At 37.5% G+C, this 25,000-nt stretch overlaps 2 protein-coding genes across 2 annotated transcripts; one reads left to right on the top strand and one right to left on the bottom strand.

Annotated features, from left to right (window-relative positions):
- The first annotated feature begins 2,740 nt into the window (after positions 1-2,740).
- On the top strand, positions 2,741-13,712 carry LOC109917710 (putative pre-mRNA-splicing factor ATP-dependent RNA helicase DHX32). Its single transcript, XM_048593184.1, has 9 exons — positions 2,741-2,803; positions 4,018-4,263; positions 8,156-8,255; positions 8,865-9,035; positions 10,283-10,474; positions 10,837-10,986; positions 11,219-11,409; positions 11,865-12,046; positions 13,526-13,712. Exons 1-9 carry the CDS (start codon positions 2,741-2,743, stop codon positions 13,710-13,712), a joined length of 1,482 nt encoding a protein of 493 aa, XP_048449141.1.
- LOC109917708 (protein BCCIP homolog) lies at positions 8,992-24,807 on the bottom strand (the record flags this gene model as incomplete). The annotated part of the gene is made up of 4 exons (XM_048593183.1): positions 8,992-14,261; positions 14,856-15,027; positions 19,742-19,926; positions 24,712-24,807. Coding segments are annotated over 4 exons (624 nt in total), but the record flags the coding sequence as incomplete, so codon positions are not given.
- Positions 24,808-25,000: the final 193 nt, after the last annotated feature.

The following is a 25,000-nucleotide window of genomic DNA, read 5'->3' as shown; positions in this document are numbered from 1 at the left end:
TCTGGAAGCAAAATAGATCAATCATAAGAGAGAGGATAAAACTTCTAAAACATAGGAGATCTATCGAATCTACTGAATTCTTGTGGTACAAAACCTCAAAAGGCACTTTAGATAGGCCAATGCAGTTGGTAGGATGGATGTCAGACACATAAAGCCCTTGCCAATGCTATGGAGACATGAACAGTGCCAAGATTTAAAACTGAATGCTTGTATTCTATGAATGTAGGTCAGTTTCAAAAAAATGTGTGGAAATATGTCGAAACAGAAGACAATACAGGAAAGCAAAAGACCGCACAACAAAATAAATGAGGTGAAATAGTTGCCAGTAGAAGACAAATCCAAAGGTTTACAAGGGGAAATCAATCAGATGAAACATTTGGCTTGCAGACATCCTTGTCATTAGCCATGTCACAATTTCAAGTCAGACATGGGAGTAAGTGTTACAGTTCTATGAGATAACAAGCCATCGTTGACAAAACTCTGATTATAGCTGAAAAATGTTAAACTACACGGTGAAGGGTTCATTGTACTTCAAGTTGAAGGTATGCTGTAAGCAACAGTCCAACAGAGGGGATACCAAATACCAGAAAATCTATACAGACTGCACAAATAATAACTTTCAGTCCTGAGTAGAACATCTCTTGACCTCAATCACATTCAAAAAGTGGATGAGGTTAAAAAGAAAAAAAACAAAGAAAAGCTGGTAGGAATTTTGCTGAACACTGTAAGGTCATGCAGATCCAAAGCAAAAAGGAGAAAGTCTTGATTAGTTATGTTTGGAGTAAAACAATTGTTTCAAACTATAAATGATTGACTATACTGGTTTGGCTGATATGTTTTCCACTGTTATCAAAGATGAAGAGTTAAAGTTGTATTGGTAAGAGTGCAACAGAGGTTTATGAGAATAGTTCCAGGAATGTGCAACATCAGTTATGAGGATAGATCGGAGAAATTTGGATTGTTTACCCTTCAGAGGTGAAGGCTAAGGGCAGATTGATTAAAATTGTTAAAATGAGGAGGGGTCTAGTCAGGGTAAGTGGAGGGAAACTGTTTGTGCTTGTAAAACCATTGAGAACCAGAGGGCACAGTTTTAAAGCATTTTGCAAAAGAAGCAAATACAAGGTGAGAATCAGATTGGTTTGGGTTTGGAGTGCACTCCCTGGAAATCAGGTAGAAGCAGGTTCAATTGAAGCATTTGCAAGGGAACTGGATGATTATTTAAATAGGAACAATGAGCAGGGATATGGAGAAAAAGCAGGAGTTTGACATTCACTCAAAATGCGCAGAGTTGGTGCAAGTACAGTGGGCCAAATGGCCTTCTTCTGTAACATTACAGTTCTGTGATTCAGTAAAGAGGATTCTGATTTCAAGAGGCAATAACATTCAGGAAGAATTGTAAGCAAAGAGGCAGTAACCAAAATATCTGCACCTCAAAGATGTACAGTGATAGGCAATGCATATATTTGCAACATAACTGAGTCAAGTTGCCGCACACCACAATGAACAAATATCTACCCAAATTAAGTCTGCCATTAGGGAGTGGGCAAGTGCAAACAAGGAAGAAGACCCAATAAAAATAGAGCTTTTTATCAAGTAAGGATGAGTCTCTAGCTAACACAATTGAAGGTATGAACAAGTATGGGTTTCATCAATAATTCACTCAAGGTTGGGAGGAGAAAGCACATAATATTCAGGAAGTTGAAGTAATAAGCATATCTAACTCATCAGAGATCTACAGGTGAATACAAATCAAATTCCACTGTCACAAATGGTGTGTGTAATGATTAGAACCAGGTGGACCCATTGACTATCAGGTCCTTGATTGGGGTTGTTAACCTAGTCCAATGAGGAAAGCCCTGGCTGACCAATATAATATCCTCTGTGCAGTTATTTCACTTATAATTTGAAGAATGTGCAAAAGATTGTCAAGCTAATTATCACCGTGTTTCACTGTGTCATGAACACTCCTTTTGCGGTCAATAGGTTATGGGGTAGGACTTGAATATCAAGCTTCTGACTTAGACAGTGGAGCTGGGAATGCGTTCTATCTATTGAGCAACACTTCCTTATCCAAAATTCTACCAACTAATCAATGCTGAGAAAATCCACCTCACCCAACCCTTTCACCACCTCCTTCAACCCTGATTTTACTCTAGACAGCTCTGCCATTGACCCTTCACATCCAGATACATACAGTGTTCCATGTTGGTTTAAACAGATATACAGGTTGCAGCACGGAGACGGGAAATTCATTGTGTCGGTGTTTATACTCCACAGGAGTTTCCTCCCAGTCCCCTTCCTCTAACCCTGTTAGCATCTCCTTCTATTCCTTTTACCCTGATGTGTTTCTCCAGCTTCCTCTTCAATGTATCTTTTTCATCCAGCTCAACCACTCCTCTAGGTAATAGTTTCCCCAATTCACTGCTCTGTAGATAATGAGGTTTCTCATGAGTTTCTGACTGCATTTATTAATGATTATTTTAAATGATCGTTAATTTTTAACACGCTGAGAAGTAGAAACATTTTTTCTAACCATATTGTGACAAGGCCTTTCATGATCTTATGACCTCTATCAAGTGGCTTCTCAATATTAATTGAAAAAGAAATATAAACAGGAGATTTAGAATCTCCTCAGTTCAGGGGACTGACTCTGAGCTGGCTGGTCACAGCCAGTGTGCTGTACACAAGTAAATAAAAGGTGACTTGGTGACGGGATACTGGCTTTTGTGCAGTTATTTCGATGTGCATACAACTGCACGAAAGACGTAACTACGAAGAGACAAACAATGTACAAAGATCCAAGGTACAGCACATTAAAAAAATGTTGGTATATCAGGGCCACACTGTCACCGATTAAAGAAAAGCCATATATCATAAGCCCTCCATGAAAGAAACACAACAGGTCAAAAACCTTTCACTTCAAGACAGAACTACAGACTTCAGACTGTCAAGAAGGTAGTTCAAGTCAGCTGCCTTCTAACACAACAAACTACAGATCTTTCAAGCCTAACAAGAACATTTTGGGAAGAATAGCTAAACCTCCAAATTGTGTGTCTGAATTTGTAAAGTCAAAGCGTTGGGCTAGATCAGGTAATGGTAATTGTAATTATATAAACATATATATAACAATAAAAGGATGTGAGGAGACAACACGTGCAGGAAGATTTTTGCACGTGTGTCTGAAAGTATTTAACTGAGTTCAGGAACCACCACCTACTGTGGTGATATCACAAGGACTTGGTCACGGTAAAGTAGGAACTTGCTGGGGACTGACCTGGGACTGGTACACTCCTAACAGTCTCTGTAGTAACATTGAACAGATTTGTGTAATCTGTAAGTAGTTACTGTAATACAAAACCTTTTTATGATTCTAATTGTTTATTGCATGTATCAACTCCCTTTAGAAGTTAATGAAAGGAGGTACTCTCCCAATGTCTTGCTCTAGTGATGTCATCAATACTTGTCAGTACATTAAAAGCATTCAATCTTATTTCAAGTAACTTCATCCTTATGATTTAGAAAGCACTTCTGAGATTTATTTTAAGATTTAATTAAAGATTTAATTAAAATTACACATTCTGTTACAGTTGCCTTTCTATTCCTTCTGCTTTAAGGTTGGGTAATTAAAGACATTTCTTTGGCATTCTTGAACCTATCAAGTGACCATTCTCTTCTTGTGAGCCTTAAGTGTTGCTAAACTTTATGACCATGGAGCATCATAACTACACACAATCTGCACATATATATAATGTGCTTTTACCAAGAATCACTGCAGGGTAACTATCTATTTGTCTTCCAGTAAGTCCACCAATGTCATGACAACTGGGCAGGCCCAAAAGAAAACTGATGGGCCTAGAACATTAGTCAGTCTTGTGTTACAGGCCATGGGTCAAATCTGGATCTTTTTTGTGGTTTGATTGTTAACATTCTGATCACATGTAAGGATGCAGAAGTTTTTCTTTAAATACTTTTGGCTGTGAGTTATCAGAATTTATATGACACTTTATGTATTTGCAGGAAATTGATGAGGCCTGCAACATAATCAGACAAGAAGGTTCTAAACTGCACCCAATATTAGGAGCACTAGTGCCAATTCCTTTTTACCCAGAGCAGAGTAGATATGTTGATGGACCAAGTGACATGTTGGAGAAGAACTCCAAGCAGTACAAAAGGAGAGTGGTATTGACCACAAGTATGGGAGAATCCTTAATTTGCATAGAGAATGTCAAGTTTGTCATCGATGTGGGCATGGAGAGAAAGAATGTGAGTACACCATATCTCTTTGCTGACTTTGTTTAGTAACTGTGTATTAAACGTGTGGTTAGTATAATTCCAAAGTACAGAAATTACTTAATGGCAATCATTTATAACCTTATTTAATCCAAAAGAAATCTTTTGAATCTTGCACCAGAGCACAAAAGAAAATCGATAAGATTGGAATGAAGAAGAAATTAAGGAAAAGCACAGATAATGTTTTTTCCCATTTCCATTCCCAATCCTCCTTCACAGCTAGACGTTTGTGACCTTTCTTTATGCAGCCACATATCTTTATCTTTTTAAGCAAAAGCTTGCTTTTGCTACTCTTTACATTTTCTATACAAGTTTTCAAATGTAGGTTGGCATTTTATATTTCATGGAATGGTGATAGATCTTGATTGCAGTTATTACAGATGATGCCCTAAACTATCAACTTTATTATCCTGAATATATTTCTGAAGAAAAGGAATTTTTTTTGTCTGTGGGTCCATTGGAAATGAAGAGAACTGCTTATTAACTGACTTATTGATTTGAGATTGTTGGCTCTTGTTGTTAGTGAGGGAAATGCTGTGCTTGGCTGGAGTAGAGCAAGAATGTGTTAATGAGCCTGTGACAGATTGGTTTTTCACATTCTGATTTGCGTATTTGCTTCAGCCACATTTCTTTTGGGTAAGACTTTCCTTTTAAATAGAGAATCACAATGCCCTTTTTTCCCTTTTTTATTTTGTCATGGGACATGGGCATCACTGGTTGGCCAGCATTTTTTGCCTGTCTCCCTGATTGCCTTGAGAAGGTGGTTTCAGTGTTTCTTTTTCAGTTCTCCACCCAAAGGCAAATCCAACCGATACACCATTATCACTGCATGCCATAGGGCAAGAAGTCAGGTCCTGAGTCCATCCCCATTAGAACGGGGATCCAACCACATGCTGTTGGTGTTGTTTGGTGCAAACCAGCCATTCAGACAACCGAGCCAACCAACTCCCATTTACGAGGTGGTGTGGCAGCTTGCACTTTTAATGCATGTTGTAGTGCCGAAACTAAAAATGCAACAGTAGAGCCTCCAATTTCCTTTCCATTACATGAATGACTGGGAATCCCTCCCACTTTTATTGGTGTATATTGAAAAAAATTAACACTTATTTGGCTACATAATAAACACACCTTTCTTGGCTATCAAGTTCTGGAATGGAAATCACAGAATTGTAAGTGAAGAAGGAGGCTATTTGATCCATTGTGTCTGCACCAGCTTTCACTTAGTTCCATTCTCCCACCTTCTCCCTATAAGCTTATAAATCCCTATAAGTCTTCCTTTTTCAGATAACAGTCTAATTTCTTTTTGAATGGCTCAGTTGAACTTGTGCCCACCACTGTCAAGCAGTGCATTCCAGATCTTAAAACACTCACTGTCTGACTTTGATTTTCTCCAGATTGCTTTTGCTGCTTTAGCCAATTAATTTAAATCTGCGTCCTCTCGGTCCCAAGGGAGAAGTTTCTCCCTGTTCACTCTTCCCAGCCCAATCATTTTCATCTTCTTTTCTCTGAGGAATAAGAGACTAACTTTTCCAATCTGTCTTCATAACTGAAGCTCCTCATCTATGGAACTATTCTTAGGAATCCTTTGTGAACTCACTCTCCAATGTCTTCATAACCTTCCAAAGTGCAACACTCAGAGCTGGATGTGACACTCCAACTGAGGCTGAACTAGAATCCTATTATACAAGTTATCTATAACCTTCTTTGTCTTATACTCAATGTCCACCATGTAATCAGTGAACTGTAGATTAATGTAGCTTTTGTGCCTCGTTTCTTAATTTGTAATGATCCAAGTTAAAACAGACCAGCAGTAAAACTTTTGTTTTAATGGTTTAACGGTTAGTTTGCTACAAGCTATTCCTGAAGTTTCCCCAGGGATAAAGAAATAGATTTATTAACAAAATTACAGGTACCAAAATTAAAACAAGTACAATTCAGGTTGAAGATTACTTGCATGAAGAAAATTCTAGTATGTCTATGTGGTGTATGGTTAGGGCTCTTTGTTTGAGGTATTTGTGCTGAAACAAAGAGGTTAGCTCATTAAATCAGATCCAGCAGCTTTAAGGGCTGCTATCGTTGGATAGTTTGTGGTTTATTGTAGATGGGCCACCAGAATTTGGGAGGGAGAGAAGATTCCTTGTTCTTCATTAGTTCTATGCTTTTGGGACTTTCACACTGCCTGATTTTCCTTCAATAGGACAGTAGTTGGTTTCTGTTAACCTTTTCTCTTTGGTTAAACCTGTCCCAAGGGTAGTTCTCAAAGCCTTCTACTTGGAGTTCTACATAGTGGATGTTCAGAGGTCTTTTTTGTATGTAGTTCATTGGTCAAAAATGATTGCATGTTAGATTTAAGGAATATTGGGATGTACAAAGGAAGAAGTCAATTATGCTGAGTCACTTTTAAGTTTTTCCTCCTGTCTGCTGTTTCTCTCTGATGCTTGACTTCTTGCACCCAAGCACCTGGTATTTCAAGAACCTAGTATTTCAAGAACCTATACATGTCCAGACATGACTCTCTGGAATCCATTAATATTTGTAGCTGTGTAGTCAGGTGACTTGTAACTTTTTTTTTGCTCTTTTGTGTCTAGTCAGTCACATTAGTTTTTTTAAAATATGCGTCATCATAGTAGACTGTAAAGTCATAACTCCTTTGACCACAATATTAAAATACTTTACGGTTTATTAAGCGTGCTCTCTCAATCTGTCCTGCTATTTTAAATATATATCCCTCCATGTTCCTTTGCTCCTGCACACCCTCTGGGATTGTTCCCTTTAGTTCATATTGCCTCTGTTACTAGAGCCTCTTGCTCACAGGCAGAGACAATACATACTGTTCCGCGAGACCTTCTCTTCAGAATTTATATTTTGAGTATTCAAAAAAATCTATGATTGAAATTATTCAAAATTTTTGGGGTGGCAGAGACGTATAGAATGAAGAAGTGACAGGATTTCCATCCAGCGCCAGACTGCTGTAGCAGGAGCCCATGTGTGAGTGAGCAACTTTGGAGAGTCAGACTGAAATGGGAAACAAATACTTGTGGAATTCTGATGAGAGAAACCTATAAAGAGAAGCATGTTCAAAATTCATTTTCTTGTAAAGTTTTATTTAATTGACATATATCCCCCGTTTGAAAATCTGGATCAGCTATCACCAAAAACTCATTTTCTAGGTGTGTCAACCCTTGCAACTCACTGAAAAACGTTCAAGTCCCACAGTTTGAAAATGATGCTAACGTTGTCTGGAAATATTTTTTTGAAAAGTGAAGAGATATTTTTGTGTATCAAGACTAATAAATTGTACTATGTTACACGTCTACCACTGGAATGCTAAGAAAGTCTTTTTTTGTAAATTAGTTATTTGGCAGTTTACTGGTCTACAAGTAGGTAAACAAATGGCTTACAAACTATGTCAAGTCTTAATGGTGGCCTTAGAAATCTTAAGAGATTTTTGTGAATGTTCTTACTATTCCAAGCTCCTGTTAAAACAGTACCTTGGAAACAAGTGAAGTAGTCCATGGTAATAAGTCATGGGCAGCTGATAGACATATGCTGAAAAACTGAATGGTTTCAGCTGATTAAACTCCAGCAGCCCCTCAAGTCCCAAATACTTGGGTTTTATCTGACAGGAGCCTTAATTTCCTGAGTCATGGCATGCTGAATATGTTGCTAGGGGAAGAGTGTGTATGTGTACTGCATATTAGGAGATCTTCTACTTGTGTGAATTTCTCAACAGCTTTATTTAAAGTAGCTTTGTTCTTGTTGGATATCCAGCTGCCCAAACAATGCTGCCTCACTGTCTCCCTCTCTTTTAGTCTTTCTTCATTTTTATTTATTGACTGTAATTTTGTTCACTGTTTAATCGTAGGTTTACAATCCAAGAATACGAGCAGATTCTTTAGTGATGCGACCCATCAGCAAAATACAGGCTGAGATGCGCACACAGAGCGGGGGCACAGCTAGATTGGGTAACATTTCTGTAATCATTTGATAGTGTTTTAGAGGAGATGGTATACTTAAATCAATCAAATGCTAGAAACTCTACCTACTGAAACTAGTTCAATAAAAGAGCAGATGATACCCTTATGTTGTAGTTGAATGAAAGGGACTTTTACTCTAAAGCTTCTTGTGCAAGACATGGAAGTGATTGATGGTGGCATTGTTTATTCTTTGTACTCAAAGAAACGAAAGAACCAAGAAAATTACAGCATAGGAACAGGCCCTTCAGCCCTCCAAGCCTACGCCAACATGCTACCCATCACAACTAAAATCCCCTACTCTTTTTGCTGTAACACCAGCGAAATCGTTTGGGGTGAGGTAAAATTAGTTACTAGCAATATTGGGGTGGATCTAAAAATATGTAAAATAAAATCTCTTATTGAATAAGTCAGGATAACATTCTGATTCTTTGGTGCGAAGAAATAAGCATAAAGAAATTTGAAGGTCTGGAATTTTCTCTACTTCATCAAACAAACATTGCTTTTGCCTTAAGTTTTATAATAACTGTTATTGTAGCCTTCATTTTGCATAAAAATAAACTTCAAATTGTATAACTGAGCTATTCTAATTGGCTTAAGGCAAATGTTTCCGATTATACACCGAAGAGTTTCTGAACAAAGAGATGACAGAGCTTTCACCACCTTGTGTACTGGAATCCAATCTTACTCGCATGGTTTTATTCCTGAAAAGAATGGATATAGCAGACATGGGGCAGTGTGACTTTATTGATAAGCCAGGTAATATTACAGGTAAAATATGCATCAAATCAGTGAAATGATCCAGTTCTGAAGTGAATATGAGATGTCAACTTGTTTAAAATATCAAAATTTGCCTTAAAGTTCTCCAGTTCTAATGAGTTATGCAACCTTTCTGAAACCTCAACTTAATTTCTGCAGCTAAAATTTAAGTAATCCATAAATCCCAATAAATTTATCATTTTTAGACAATACAAATATATTGCTAATAATTTATATCTAAATCTTGATTTTTGTTTGCAATGAAAGATAATCTCACCTGAAAAACTTTAAACATGAAATGGTGATTGATACACAAAGCATATTTCAGCTGCATGTATATCATTCTACTGTAATCTCACAACACATAATGTCACAGTGTTTGCATTGTATTTTACTTCTGATGGCTGCATTTAGCTTTCTCTGCAATTTTTATGAATTCCATTTCCACAATACAACTTTGTATTGAACAAATCCTTTGTCTCTTTCCACATTGTCAAAACATGACACAATGCCTAAAATCAGAAATTTTGAACAGTTGCAAGTTTCAAAGTTAAAATTATATACAGTACATTTAAGTCTATAAAAGCACTGTTTCTTGATTTAAACAGATTGGTTTTAGAGTCTGTTCTGGATTATTTAAAAAGTTGCCTTTTATGAAAATCTACATGCTGTTATTTGTACCCTAATTGACAGAGCAGTACTAAAGCCATTGTTAGGAATCTACTGGCTTGCTCCATCAAGGATGGCTGAGCATGTACTGTATGCTCCAATTATGACATATGCCAAATCTTTCAGATTGTTAAATGCAGCAGAAATTAGAAACGTTTGTGTAGGTTCATAAATTGTACACAATCAGCTGTACTTTGGCAACTTGTTTGTATTCAGTGGCCAAAAAAATTGTTTTCCAACACAACTGCACTAAATAACCTAATTTATCTAGTAATTGCAAAGATTGTTTCAGAGAAGAAACAAATTACTAGAATTCTGAACAGTTGTAGAAAATGAAATTTTTAATTTTTTTTAGAAAAAAAAGACGAGATGCATGCATTGCCTAATGTATGTTGGTCAGCTTATTTTCTCAGATCTCCCCCTGTCCCCAGCAATTAGGTTCAAGGAAGCTGCACTTTAAATAACGTAGTTAGATATCTTGGGTCTCGGTTTGGGAACATAAATTATTCTCATAAAACATTCTACACTGTATAAAATTTAAAACAAATTAGTCATTACATAATGAACAATTATATTGCCTTTTCCACCAGCCCCTGAAGCCTTGATGCAGGCATTAGAAGACCTTGATTACCTAGCAGCCCTGGACGACGATGGAAATCTGTCAGAAATTGGAATCATTATGTCAGAGTTCCCACTGGATCCCCAAATGGCAAAAGCTCTTGTTGCATCCTGTGAATTTGACTGTGTGCAAGAAATGTTAACAATAGCTGCCATGGTAACAGGTACTTGGGCAACTCGTTATATTTTTGTACTTTTTTGGCATATTCATAGCCATGACATTCAGGTTTTGTTTTACCATGTACACTGACATAACTCTCAGCCTTAAAAACTCAATTCTTCTTTAAAATGTTCAAGAATTTGCATTCATTAGTATTTGTTTATGACATCTGCTTTCATTAGACATTTCAAATGTCTGCTAGATTTTCATGTAGAAATGTTCATAGAACATATTTCAAGTTTTGAATATTTAAGTACTTTCTCAAATTTACACAAAGCTTCCAATATATTTCAGTAGAATCACTAATGATAAATTACACCTAAAAGCTACTGTTGTAATTGTTTCCTGTGTTTTCTCTTTGTAAAGCTCCCTTTTGTTTCTTGGATCCACCTCCTGGTGCAGAAGAAATTGCATGCACTTGTCGAAGGAAATTTTTGCATCCAGAGGGTGATCACTTTACCCTTATAAATGTTTACAATGCATACAAGCAGAACAAGCTATTGTCATCAAACCAATGTAAGTAAACTTTAAAATCAGAGGAACACAGTTGAGGGGGATCTTTGTTAACTGTTGGAAAATTTTTCTTGCATAAAGCTTTCTCTTTAAATTCTAGTTTTGATAAGAAAGTACTTATTTTGAAACTCATAAAAAATACTTTGATTTTACTCCTATCCATCTTCTGTTTATACTGTTTTAAAAACACAAAAAATCCTGCTGTTGAAGTTAATTTTGTTTTACTCTTGTGCAGTCTGTGAAGATGAAAAGTGGTGCTATGACAATTTCTTGAATTGCTCTGCTCTGAGGACAGCAGATGCCATCCGAGCTGACCTACTGGACATTATGCAACGCATTGAGTTACCCATTTCAAAACTTGCTTTTGGTACACACAAGAATTCACTGAATGTGAAAAGAGCTTTGTTATCTGGTTATTTCATGCAGGTGAGGACTTTTGGGAATATCTTTCACCATTGTTTTGTAACTGATTCTGACTTCTGAATTGAGACTGTGTGTAAAAGTATAAGACAGCATTGTGAAGAGTTGCAATGTCCTCAAATGATCAAGGACAATAGAAATATTTGTATTTCTCTAGACTCTTGCAATGTGTTGTTCTGCTTACTGTGTGTTATGTTACGGGTCATCAGTTGTTTATTTTCTTAAAAGTCCAATCAATAAGCAGCCAAATTCTTCACTCATCAAGTGGCTTTGAATACTGCTCAACTTTGAGACGCCAAATTACCATTTGAGAATTGATGCAAGAATCCTCCCATTGCAGAAACTATAGACTTGCTTTACTGTTACTTGTACATCACATACTGATAGTGCAGGGAATTCTAGTTATACAGTTTGCAATTGTACAAGCTTTCATTAGATCAATATAACATTCCTATTTCCAGACAGCTCGAGACGTTGATGGATTGGGAAACTATGTCATGCTAACCCATAAACATGTAGCACAGCTGCACCCTTTCTCAAGCTACTCTTCCACAAAATTAAAACCAGAATGGGTTTTGTTCCATGAATTTACAATATCTGAGAACAACTGCATCAGAATCGTTTCAGATGTATCACCTGAAATGTAAGTGTACCTTCATTAAATTCTTTCAGAGTCCAAACAAAGGACTATTTAAAAATCTTGATTATAAAACATGGTTAATAACTGAATGCCTTAAATTCCTGTTGCCTTCAGATGTCAGTTAATCTGCACAATCAAATGGCAAAATTACTATCAAGGGTTTGAAAAGATACAAAATCAGATAGTGAAACTGGTATGGTTTATAAATATTCCCTCAATCTTAAAACGCATGACTACCTCAGAACAAAAAAAAGTTTTTCTCCTAATGGAACATCATTTTGAGCAATAATTATGAGAAATACCATAGGTAAATTTTAATTTTTTTTTTAAAACACTTAATCCTTATTTTTCAATTATAGTAAAATCTGCTTCCACTCTTAAAAGTTGGAATTTTCCTTCATCAGTTAATTAGCAATCCAAATTAAAGCACCTTGCCTCTAACCATTTCCTTTCAAAATGACAGAGTCATATAGATAAGAAACCGTCCCTTCAGCCGAACTTGTCCATGCCAACCAGGTTTCCAAAAACTCAGCAAGTTTGCAGCATCTGTGGACAGATTTCAAGTCTCTTTTCATAGCACCCTTGGAGTAGTTTTATCAGCTGAACATTTCAGCACATATCTGTTACGCCTCTCTCTACATCCTCCAAATATTCTTCAATGTCCTACCCAAGCTCTGCTTTACCCTTTCTTTTCCTCGTACAATGCTTAACATTAGAATAAGAGGAAAATTGAATTAGTGTGACTGTCTATAACTTATTTTTCCCTCACTTCCTCTTATTTTCCCAGCTCCACCTGTTTTCTGTCACTGGTAATTTAGCCACTGGTAATTCTAACTTGGATAAGCTTAAATCAGACATGGTATGTAGTAATAAAAGCAATCTAAGACATTAGCAAGTATGAACAACAAAAAAAAAACTGGCACATCTAGCAAATGAAACTGTTAAATTAATATAAAATTGCATTAAAAAAGAGATATGAGAAAACTAAGCCCTTGCCCATGGTTTCCTATTAAGTGCTTAAAAACTGAAAATCTTATTTGGAACAGAATCTGACAGAGGCATTCTCGTTTTGTATGACTCCACACCAATTATTTTCCCATTACAGTCATGAGTTAATTTACATCAATACTATCTGAAGCTTTGCAGATGTTCTGGATAATAACCATCCGGACTCTCAGGAAGACCTTCAGTAATGTTCCAAATGATTTTTGGTCAGCCTTGAAGCTACACCAGTCTGCAGTGAGCCTTGATTCTGGTAGCAATATGGTTCTGATGTTAAAAGTTCTCCTTTTGACTGAGCAATATATATGAATAGCTGAATTTTTCAGCAACTGAAGAGGTCAAACACAGCTGGCTGTGCTGTGTTTTTGGATCTTTGTTCAACATTTGATGCAAAAATGCAGTTTTGAAAAGCACAGCAACAAAACGGCAGGCTTATTTTACAACAGGTTCTTAATCTGACATTCTTTGTTTCTCCTATAGGTTTGTACAGCTGGCTCCTCAGTATTACTTCACCAACCTACCCCCTAGTGAGAGTAAGGAACTCCTACAGGAAATCATTGATCACTTCTCAAAACTGTCAGATGGAGAGGAGCAGCATGTATCCAACAAAGAAAACAAGCAAGAAGATCTTAGCCACCAGAATGAAGACAGATGTGTCATTCAATGATGGACTAAATTGCACAATTACTAGACTGGGCAAAAAATAATTCAATAGAACAATAAAGGGCCAAAGCTTATGTTTATATGTTGTGGTAAAACGTCACATAAAACATCTCCAGGAACTCTCAAGGCTTTAATACTCTTTAAAGCTGACTTCATGGATTTTACTCTGGTTAAATTTTAGGTCAAATGTATTACTTTAAAAGTTTTAATACTCATTTGTCTAAATAAAAGAGAACAAACCAAGAAATTGTTTTATATTTCTATTTCTATTTCAAAAGATTTATCTTTTCATTAAAATACCAAATTAATGGGATAAAGTAACCACATATTTACAACTTGAAACTCTTTGTCCAAAGTGGATAATTTCTGTAGTTTCAGTTCATTATATTGTTAAGTGTTCTTCGAGTTTGTTCATAATTGCATTTATTCGGTCAGCAGGAATTAGCATAACTGTTCGAAGAGGTTTCATAGGTACGTCATCAAAAGACCAGCGTCCAGACAGAGAGCTGTCACTCTCTTCTTGCACAGAGTAGCTGTATGTTATAACAGATTGCTAAAATGAAAGCAGATAATTAGAACAGGGAAGTCAAATTAAAAGATACAACATTCAATAAAATAAGTGATACATTTAAGTTTAAACCATAGCAGACACATCACAATACTTTTCCTTTATTAGCAGACTTCATTTAAACAAAAACCTCTACAACTACTTTGATAAGCTTAGCAAGGAATTGAATCAAGTTATAATTGATATCATACCAAATACAGCAATCTGTTTTGACCAGCATTTTAATAACCAGTACTCTCAATAAACTGGCAAGAAGTTATATACCTGACATACCAGAATTTTACTATATTATCACAATCTCAGTGATGTCTGAGTAGTCAGTGAAGGTGCGAGTGAGAAGGCTTGCTGCCGTTAAGTTTTATTTAAGGCAAAGTTACATTATTTAAGTGATTTATTCTGTAAATAAAGTTTAACAGTCACGTGTATATCCCTGCATTACATTTCTGTGACTTAGTGTCTGTTTTTACATTGACTATGTGCACCTCTTGATCAACTGGCCCACTGCTGGTGGACCCATAGGTGGCGGTTAATAAAAAGTTTGCTGTATTTTTTTTGGGGATGAGGGTGGGAGAAACTCACCTCATAAAAGAATTCCTCTTCTGCATTTGTAAACATTAATTCTTCTTTCACTTTGCCCTTTTGTTGTGGCACATTTTTTTTTCCCACTTCCATACAGGTCTTGCTGATCATAAGGTAATAATGACTCTTGCCACAAGGCTTATTGGTCTTGTGGGCATCCATCAATTCAGTCCTAAACATATTCAAAATAGTATTGAAATCAAAATATGAAAAATTCCATGAAAGCAGTATGTTAAAGTAGAAGAATTGTGCTTCAGTTTGCCAAGTAATTAGCTTTACGGTACAGATAAACAACAATCAACTCCAATATGGTTCAAAACGTTAAGTTCTCCTTCATCTTCAGCCTTAGTTCAACTCAACAGCAATATCATTAGCTAATATGTTTTTGGGCTTTTGAAGGTCCAGAGAGACTGACTACACCTCCAGTACCTTGAACAGTTCTGGGCAACACACCTTAAGGATAGATATTATCTAATCAGCTTGTGCAGAGATGTTGTTAAGTGCCCTCTGGGACTTGAATCTCGGTCTTCCGGTTCAGAGGTTGGGAGAGTATGACTGGGCCACAAGAATCCTTAAGTAGACCTTAAAGATATACTGGCTTTGAACAGAATTAAGTGTATAACATTCAATTAGGGGAAGAGACTACACAAACCCGGGCTGTATTCCCTAAAATTTCGATGGTTAAAATATGATGTCATCATAGTTTTAAAGATATTAAGGGCAACAGATAAGTTAGAAGAAAAAAAACTAATTTCCGCTGGTTGGGCACAGGTATTGTGGCTCAGTGAGTAGCATCATTGGCTCTGAGCCAGTAACCCATGATTCAAGTCTCAGCCCATGAACTGGTGGTAAAGGAAGATGCATCCATAATAAACAGGTTCATTATTAACTTATAAATTCTTCTGATGTGCTTCTGGCACAGGGTAGGAAAGTCAGTCAGAACTGTGTGACAGCTACCGTGCAACAGTCTCCCTACATTAAAAGATTCCCTGCATAGATTCTTCTCATGTATTCCTGGGCAAATGCCTTCCACACTCCCAAGGGGATACCAATTTTAAAATTAGATCAGACTTTGGTTAACAAGAATCTACCAGAGGCATGAGGCAATGGTGGGTATATTGAATTAGGCTACAGGTCAGCCATGATTGCTTATAGGGCTAAAAGACCAACACCTGTCCTACCTGTTGAAAAGGCTTTCGAAAGAGTATTTTTCATAAATGCAAGTTTACGTAAACATCGATCAGTTAACTGGATCAGGCATTATCCTGCTGCTGTTGTACAAAATGAAACATCTTAATTTTGTCACACAGTGCCAGCACATTGGGTGAGGTATAAATAGTGTGACAATTTCTTAAGCTTCAAAACAACAGTCCTTATTCCAGCAATACCGGATTTATTTCTTGCAACCATGACAGAAGGGAAGCAAGTTCATTCATTAAACCTGTTCCATACGATTACTGGATAAATTCTGCAGGAGCCACGTCCCCTATATCATTTCCATACCACCTCATTCCATCTCCAAAAATAATATGCAATTCAAAAAAAAAACTGCAAATAGATCTCAAAAGATTCTCTTCAACGCAAAGCTATGGTGACTAGCAGAAACATCCCAAACATCTACTGAACCATATATATGCAGATTCTCAGGGTGACACAGGCACACCCACGGATATAATATATTCCTAGAGCCTAAAAAGAGGATACCTATGGGAAATTCATTCACCTTTTCAAAAAAAAACAAACATCCTACCTGATCACCTACTTCTAGAAGATCTACATAATTGTAACGATAGATTCCTTTGGTCTTCCACTTCATCAAGAATTCCTGAATACTTGTTCCCATGATGTGCACATCACATCTGTCAACATGGACAGATAGCAGATGCAGAGAAATGGTCATTCTACAGACTAGGACTCCATAGGCAGGGAGCGAATAGATCACTATCAGGCATAGAAAGAGGACCAGACAGGCACTGCAGGAGTCCACTATGGACATTCTGCTGCAAATGGGTAGACTACTTTGTATACTGTTAAGTGAGGGGAAATGACCTCTCAGAGGAAAGTAGTCGCAGAAACTAAATTCATAGTATCACATTTGGGTCTGCTGCATTGGAGAACAGGAATAAGTGTGGGAAGGCTATTGTAATAGGGGATTCAATCATAAGGGGCATAGATAAACACTACTGTGGTCATAATGAGCTCAAGGATGGCATGTTGCCTCTCAGGTGAGAGTCAAGAATGTCACAGTGTGGCTACAGGACATTCTTGAGTGGGAGGGTGAACAACTAGTGGTTGTGGCACGTATCCACCGACAATATAGATTAAAGAAAAGGGATGAGCTCCAAAAAGCAAACTTTAGGGGAGTTTGGAAATAAGTGAAATTAGGACCTCTCAAGGTAGTGATCTCAGGATTGTTACTAGTGCTGCATGCTAGTAGAAATAGCAGCACATAACCAGATGAATGTGTGGCTGGTGAAATGGTGAAAGGAGGAAAATTTCAGATTTCTAAAACATTGGGACATGCCCTGGGGGAGGTGGGACTAGCATGAGCAAGGTGGGTTCCATTTGGCAGTATCAGAACTGATATCATAGGAGGAGTATTTGCTCATGTGGTTGGGGAGGCTTTAAACTAGGAGAGGGGAGAATTGGGAACCCATAAAAAGATGACAGAAGAGTGGGAAACAAGGACAAAAACAAATGATAGAATGAAAAATATGAAAAGGGATAGGCAGAGAATTCAACGGCAAAAAACTCACAGGGCCAATGTACAAAATAATGCAAACAGGACTAAGGATGTTAAAATGAAAAACCTTAAGACCTTGCATTGTAATGCATAGAACATTTGCAATAAAGTGGATGAATTGTTCATACATATAGGTATTAACAGTATGATATTGTTGGGATTACAGACATGGCTGCAAGGTGACCAAGATGGAAATTGAATGTTTAAGGAAGGGTAGACAGAGGAAAAGGAAGTGGGGCAGCATAAGGTGGGTGGGATGCTCTTCAGAGGGTCTGAGTGAACTTAATGGGCTGAATGGCCTGCCTCCACACTGTGGGGTTCTATGATTCTGTAAGATGTAGGAGCAGAATTAGGCCTTTTGTTTTATTCATTTATGGGATGTGGGCATTACTGGCTGGCCAACATTTCTTGCCCATCCCTAGTTGCCCTTGAGAAGGTGGTGGTAAGCTGCCTTCTTGACCACTGCAGTCCACCAGCTGTACGTTGACCCACAATGCCATCAGGGAGGGAATCGCAGGATTTTGACCCAACGACAGTGAAGGAACAGTGATATATTTCCAAGTCAAAATGGTGAGTGGATTGGAGGAGAACTTGGAGGTGGTGGTGTTCCCATTTGTCTGCTGCCTTTGTCCTTCTAGATGGAAGCGGTCATGGGTTTGGAAGGTGCTGTCTGAGGATCTTTGGTGAATTTCTGCAGTGCACCTCGTAGATAGTACACACTGCTGCTACTGAGCATTCAGTGGTGGAGGGAGTTGATGTACTGCCAATCAACCAGGCTGCTTTGTCCTGGATGGTGTCAAGCTTCTGGAGTACTGTTGGGGCTGCACTCATCCAGACAAGTGGGGAGTATTCCATCACACTCCAGACTTCTGCCTTATAGATGGTGGACAGGTTTTGAGGAGTCAGGAGGGGAGTTACTCACCGCAGTATTCATGGCTTCTGACCTGCTCTTATAGCCACTGTGTTTATGTGGTGAGTAAGAGTTTCTGGTCAATGATAACCCCCAGGATGTTGATAGTGGGGGATTTAGTGATGGTAACACCATTGAATGTCAAGGGGTGGTGGTTAGATTGTCTCTTATTGGCGATGGTCATAGCCTGGCATTTGTGTGGCAGGAATGTCACTTGCCACTTATCAGCCCAAGCCTGGATATTGTCCAGATCTTGTTGCATTTGAAGACGGACTGCTTCAGTACCCGAGGAGTCACGAATACTGCTGAAAGGGGGCCCACCAGATCTGCTCCAACATTCAATCATGGCTGATATGTTTCTCGACCCCATTCTCTCTGTTCTCCCTGTAATCTTTGATCCCCTCACTAATCAAGAACTACTCTCTCTGACTTATGTAGACTCAATGACTTGGCCTTCACAGCCATCTGTGGCAATGAGTTCCACAGATTCGCTGTACTCTAGTTGAAGAAAAAAACAAAACTTCACTAGCTGCTGTGATAGGATCCATTGTCAGTTAATGATAAATTAATGCAATAGAAGGATATTAACTCTAATGGAAGTGGAATCTAGTGGTAGAGCTTACAAACACCAAGGGGCAGAAAATGATCGTGGTAGTATATTGAGCCCCAAATTGCAATGGTAATGTCAGTGAAGGCAATAAACAGGAAATTAGAGACGCAAACAATAAAAAGGGACTTTAATCTGCATATAGATCGGGCAAATCAAATTAGTAACAATGCTGGAGACCTACCAGGGGGAGCCAGAGGATGTGATTCGTGGTTGGACCCCAGCTACTCACAATACATATTAATGATTTAGATGAGGGAACTGAATGCAATATCTTCAAGAACTGTGAGGAATTGAGTTCAAACTGTAGATTTAGGCTGTCTACCATACTGGTCCTATCTGCCTCCAACCTTTTGTGGAATGCATAATATACTAGCAAGTACGAGTACAAGTGTATGCAATGAGCAACAATTTTTTTGACCGTTTATTCCAAATATGAACCAATACTTTGTCTGTTAATGAGGGCCTCATCTCGTTTAAGGGAAACTTTTAGCCAACTTTATTGTACTAATTTGTGTCACTGGATTAGAAACTCTAACATGTTTCTGCCAACAACCCCACCCTGACCTTGGATTGTTCACAAACAAGCCTTTTATAACAACAATAGCTCAGCATGGGGTACTTACTGGAGTTGTTTGTGTAAGGGCAGAGAGATCTGTGGTGGCACATTGATGAAGCGTTCACTGATGAGAAAGCTCACTGGCTTGCTGTTGTCATTTAGTATTTTGTCCAGCTGCTCAGCTGTACCCTGGTGATGAGTCTCACACTGGCTCAGAACCAATTCTTTAATCTGCTCAACAGACTCCATTCCCTAAAGATCACAGAAATAAATCAGTTAGCCATACTGATTTACACTGTGCCTCAACATAAAACTAATTCACAATGATATAAAAAAGTAGCAAAAAAAAAAGTACACACTTTTCAGATAAGCTCACAAATATATCATTGATGCTACTGAAAAAGGCTATGACAGCAAAGCAGCTATTGTTCAATATCTAGTGGCTTGAAAATTTTATTGTCACTGTCAAATTGAAGAAACAGCAAGTTTATTCTGAAAACTATTAAGGAAATCTGTATGAAGAGAAATATTATATTATTTATTTTTTTTATTATTATTTATTTATTTAAATTCAAACTTCCCAACTCATGCAGCTCAAGTAAATCCTACCCACAAATGAACTTAAATCAATTTGATTAGATACACTTTTAATTATAATATATCTTTTTATATGGTTGCATAACTGCTTCTAATGAATACCGTACATCGACCTGCTACCATTGAATTTCTCTTCGCTTAAAGCATATCATGCCATTCTCAACTAAAGCAAAGTACAATAGATGCCAGACATCTAAAATGAAAACAAAAAACGCTGGAGAATCTCCGGTTTGGCAGCAGTGGACAGAGCAACAGTTATTGTTCAGTCTAATAAGATTCCACTTTACAACTTAAGCTCTCTCCAGAACTTTGTTTTTATTTCATGACATTCTAATTTTGTTCCGAATTACGGAAAAATATAGATGTGGTTTCTCATGCTAGTTGTACTTTACACCGGTAAAGTGCATTATCTCAAAATATTTAAAAAGGAAAAATTACCTAACTACACAGATGTAATAAAGAAAATTAATATAAATGAAATATTCAGTGCATCCATCTTACTCCTTCATACAGTTTTCTCCAAACTGTCCTCAATTCTCTATCTACTTCCCATTGTTTCCTCAAGCCTAACTATTCATTTTGTCCTGCACTCATGTTATTTCTTTATCGCAATGCATTTCATGACAGTTTAAGTTTCCAATATTTAATTTCTGAACTTGCTTGTTGATGACCTTGGACTGCATAAAACCACCTTCTTTTAACTTGCAACAAACTCCAGGTTTGTTAATATGTACGATAGGAATTTACACCTATTGTGCCACAGATTCAGTATGAAACCAAAAACATGGAGCAGCTGAATCTCAAGCACAAAAGCAGTTGTTTATATAAAAAGTGAGTGTCAAAAACAGCTAAATGAGGAAGCAAAATTACCACATGCTCAAAGACATTAAAGGACTACAAATATTTTAGGCCCATTAGAAGATTTTGATATCAAACTATAAAGATTCAATTTGCATTAAAGCTTTGCCTTGAGATGCAGTTCAACTTCTATCTTTCAGCACAGGATGAAACTATTTAAAATTATGTTTAATCATTGCCTTTAAAGTGACTTTTGAAAAAACATTCCATATTCGAAATGCCTTCTATTAAAATTCTTTTTAAACCTCTTCTTTTATTAATCAGGTAATGATCTGAATCTGTGACCTCTTATTGTGTTTGTCAAACAGTAGATCCTAACTTTCACTAATTTTGCTCAGTATCTTTCAAAGTTTTGAAAACTTCAACTGGATTCCACTTCAATCTTCATCTATAATGTTTTAATTCCAGATCATTTCCATCAAGCCTCATTACTTTTTCTATGAACGTCTAATATCTTTCTGATGAGGGGGCCCAGAATTGCAGAACTCTTAGTAGGTGATTACTAACACCTATTACAAAATTCAGCATCACTTCCTTATTTTTCTGTCCAATGCCTCTGTATTCAAAACTGAGAATTGCATTGATTTTAATTAATTTGCTATATGGTTTTTATTCAACATGCATTGTCATTAAAAGGCTCACAATGATAATCACTCCTCTTCTAATTACTGAGAATCTGACCATTCAAACAGTGTTGTTGTATGCACAGTTCTTATTCTCAAAGTTTACACATCATATTCAATGAAGTTTTTCACTAATGCCCTTTAGGAAAAGGAATCTTCCTTACTGCATGTGGCCTGCAAGTGACTCCAGACCCACAGCAAAGTGATTAACTTTTAACTATCCTCTGAAGTGACCTAATAAGCCACTCCATTGTAGCAAACTTCCATGATGTCCAATCAAAAGGATGAAATTGACAGACCATGTGGCACCAATCTAGAAACTAAAAATGACAGTTGTGAACAGCCCTGTTGACCCTACAAAATTCCCCTTTACATCATCTGGGAGCTTGTGCCAAAATTAGGAGTGCTGTTTCAATAGTTGTGCAACAGCAGCCTGACATTATGTTCACAGAATTATAGCTTAGGGACAACAGTGCAGATGCTACCACCACAACCCCTGACTATATCCTGTCCCAACAGCAGGACAGACCAAGTAGAGATGATGGGACAGTGGTATATAGCCAAGCAGGAGCTCTCAAGACCTCATGCTAGCTCAAGTCAAATATGGGAAAGAAAACCTCATGGTGATTACTACCTATTGTCTTCAAACACAGTCTGTAACTTTCACGATCCTGCATATCCCCTAATCAAGTGGATGATCCATTTCAGCCTCCTTCAGAGGTCCCCAGCATCACAAATGCAAAATCTTAAAACAATTCAATTCACTCCACATGATATCAAAAAGTAGTTGAAGACACCGGATACACATTTGATAGCCACAGTACTGAAGGATTGCTCTTCAGAACTAGCTTTCCAGCACAACTACAAACATTAGCATCTATTGACAATGGAAATATGGCCACGTTTGTCCTGAACATAGAAAACAAAACAAATATGACCTGGCCAATTACTGCCTTATCAGTATCCTTATGCAGAAAAGTGATGAGAGGGGCCATTGACAGTGCTATAAAGAAGTGACCTGATCACTGATATCCAGTATCACTCAACTTCTGGCCTCACTGCAGTCTTGGTCTAAACATAGATAAAAGGGCTGAACTCCAGTGGTGAAGTGAAAGTAACTGCCCTTGTCAACGTAACATTTGACTGAGTATGGCAGCAAGGAGTACTCTAATGATTGAATGATGGCAAGCACTATTCACAACTCCTCAAGATACTAAAGCAGTCCATATCCATATCAGCCAGATTACATTCGGGCTTTGACTAAGTGTCAATATCCATGACACACAAATGCCAGGCAATAACCATCTCCAACAAAAGAGAATCTAACCACCATTTCCTGAACTTTCAATGGTTTTGCCATCACTGAATCCCCGATTATCAACATCCTGAGATTACCATTGACCAGAAAGTAAACTGGACTAGCAATATAAACACAGCGGCCACAACAGCAACAGCTAGGAATCCTGCAGCAAGTAACTCATCTCCGGATTTCCCAAAGCCAACCCACCATATACAATGCACAAACCAGGAGTAGGAATGGTACTCTTCACTTGCCTTGAGGAGTGCAGCTCCAACATCATTCAAGAAGTTTGACATCATCCAGGACAAAGCAACCTATTTCGTTAACATGTCATTCAACACCTTTAGCATTCACTCCCTTCATCACCAACGCACAACTGCAGCAGTGTGTAACATCTACAAGATGGACTGCAATAATTCAGCAAAGCTCCACCAACAACATTTTCCAAGCCCACAAACTTTGCAACCTAGAAAGACAAGAATGGGGACACCAATTGCAATTTTCCCTCCCACTCACCATCCCGACTTGGAAATATATTACTGCTCCTTCACTGTTGCCAGGTCAAAATTCTGGCACTACCTTTCTAACAGCACAGCAGGTATACCTACGCTCCATTAACCTACAAGAAGGCAACTCACCACCACTTTCTCCAGGGCAATTAGGGATGAACAATAAATAATAGATAAACAGCAATACCAACTCCTATGAATAAATAGTAAAGAAATGCATGTCACTTCACCAAACTATATCTTATTACAATTTCTTCCTCACACTTTGCCATCTGATATTTGGCAAATTTTGATAATTCCCATATACATATTTAAAATCAGTAAAAGAGGACAACAAAAAAATTCCTACAGAGGCTCCTAGGGAGCATCACTATTCAGTAAGTTAAAATAAAATCCATCTACCCTATTCTTAGATCTTTCTTGAGCATTTCTATATATACCATGTGTTCTCATTTTTGTAACATACCTCTTAGATGACAAAACATACATATCTATCAACTTCATTGTCATTGTTTAAGCATTACCTGTCTTTACAAATCTGTCGACTATTCTCAATTAGCTTGTGTCCAAGAATTCAAGGATGGCTGGGAATGTACAGTAATCAGATCAACCATTATTGCATAGCAAAGGAGGGTCAGGGGGCTGAGTGCACTACTCCTGCTAATTCACACATTTGCAGCTCACTGCCATATTTCTAATTCAATAATTTCATCCTAAGTAACAAATTCTAGAAGTTTACCCAGAATGACCACAAAACCAAATGACCAATAATTTATTGCCCCATCCTTTCCAATTGAACACGGACATAACATTTGTCACTCTCGAGCCATCTGGCATAATTCCTATTCCCAAAAATGCTTGGAAAAATTTAAGAGTGGTTTGTCTGCTTCAAAGGAGGTGAACAGCACCATTGCCCTTCTTCAGGACAAAACACCGAGGATTCCGATTTCAACAACTTACATAAACATAAATGTAGAGATTAGTCGCAGTATTTAATCACTATTAAATGCATTGGTCCTGAAGACAATTTTCAAAACAGTTGAAGAAAACATGCAATAACCAGCTTAATTTCTATTAGTTATCAGTTGTATGTAAATTCAAATACGAATATAAAGTAATTTACAAACTCAGTTAAGCATGGTGTATTTACCTTTCTTTCAGTCAGATTTATAGCAGTGATGAACCCAAAGATATCATCTTCGTCGTCTTCTTCATTACTTCCATCCAATATCTCAGCTTGCTTTAAAATATAAAATGATTAATCTATACAGTGCAGTGAAGCATAAATTCAGGTTAAACAATACATACAAGTCTTATTTCCATTTAATACCTAGGAATACATCAGAATAAGTACATCCAATTTCTCTTTTGAACCCAAGACACTTCACTGACTTTCAAATTACTCCAATATCAAATCTGAAGCAAGCCCTTTACTCCAG

Source organism: Rhincodon typus, unplaced genomic scaffold (assembly GCF_021869965.1).
Source record: "Rhincodon typus isolate 14 unplaced genomic scaffold, sRhiTyp1.1 hic_rhity00002444, whole genome shotgun sequence".
NCBI lineage: Eukaryota > Metazoa > Chordata > Chondrichthyes > Orectolobiformes > Rhincodontidae > Rhincodon > Rhincodon typus.
The sequence above is the reverse complement of the archived record's forward strand: the minus strand, read 5'-3'. Positions and strand labels throughout refer to the sequence as shown.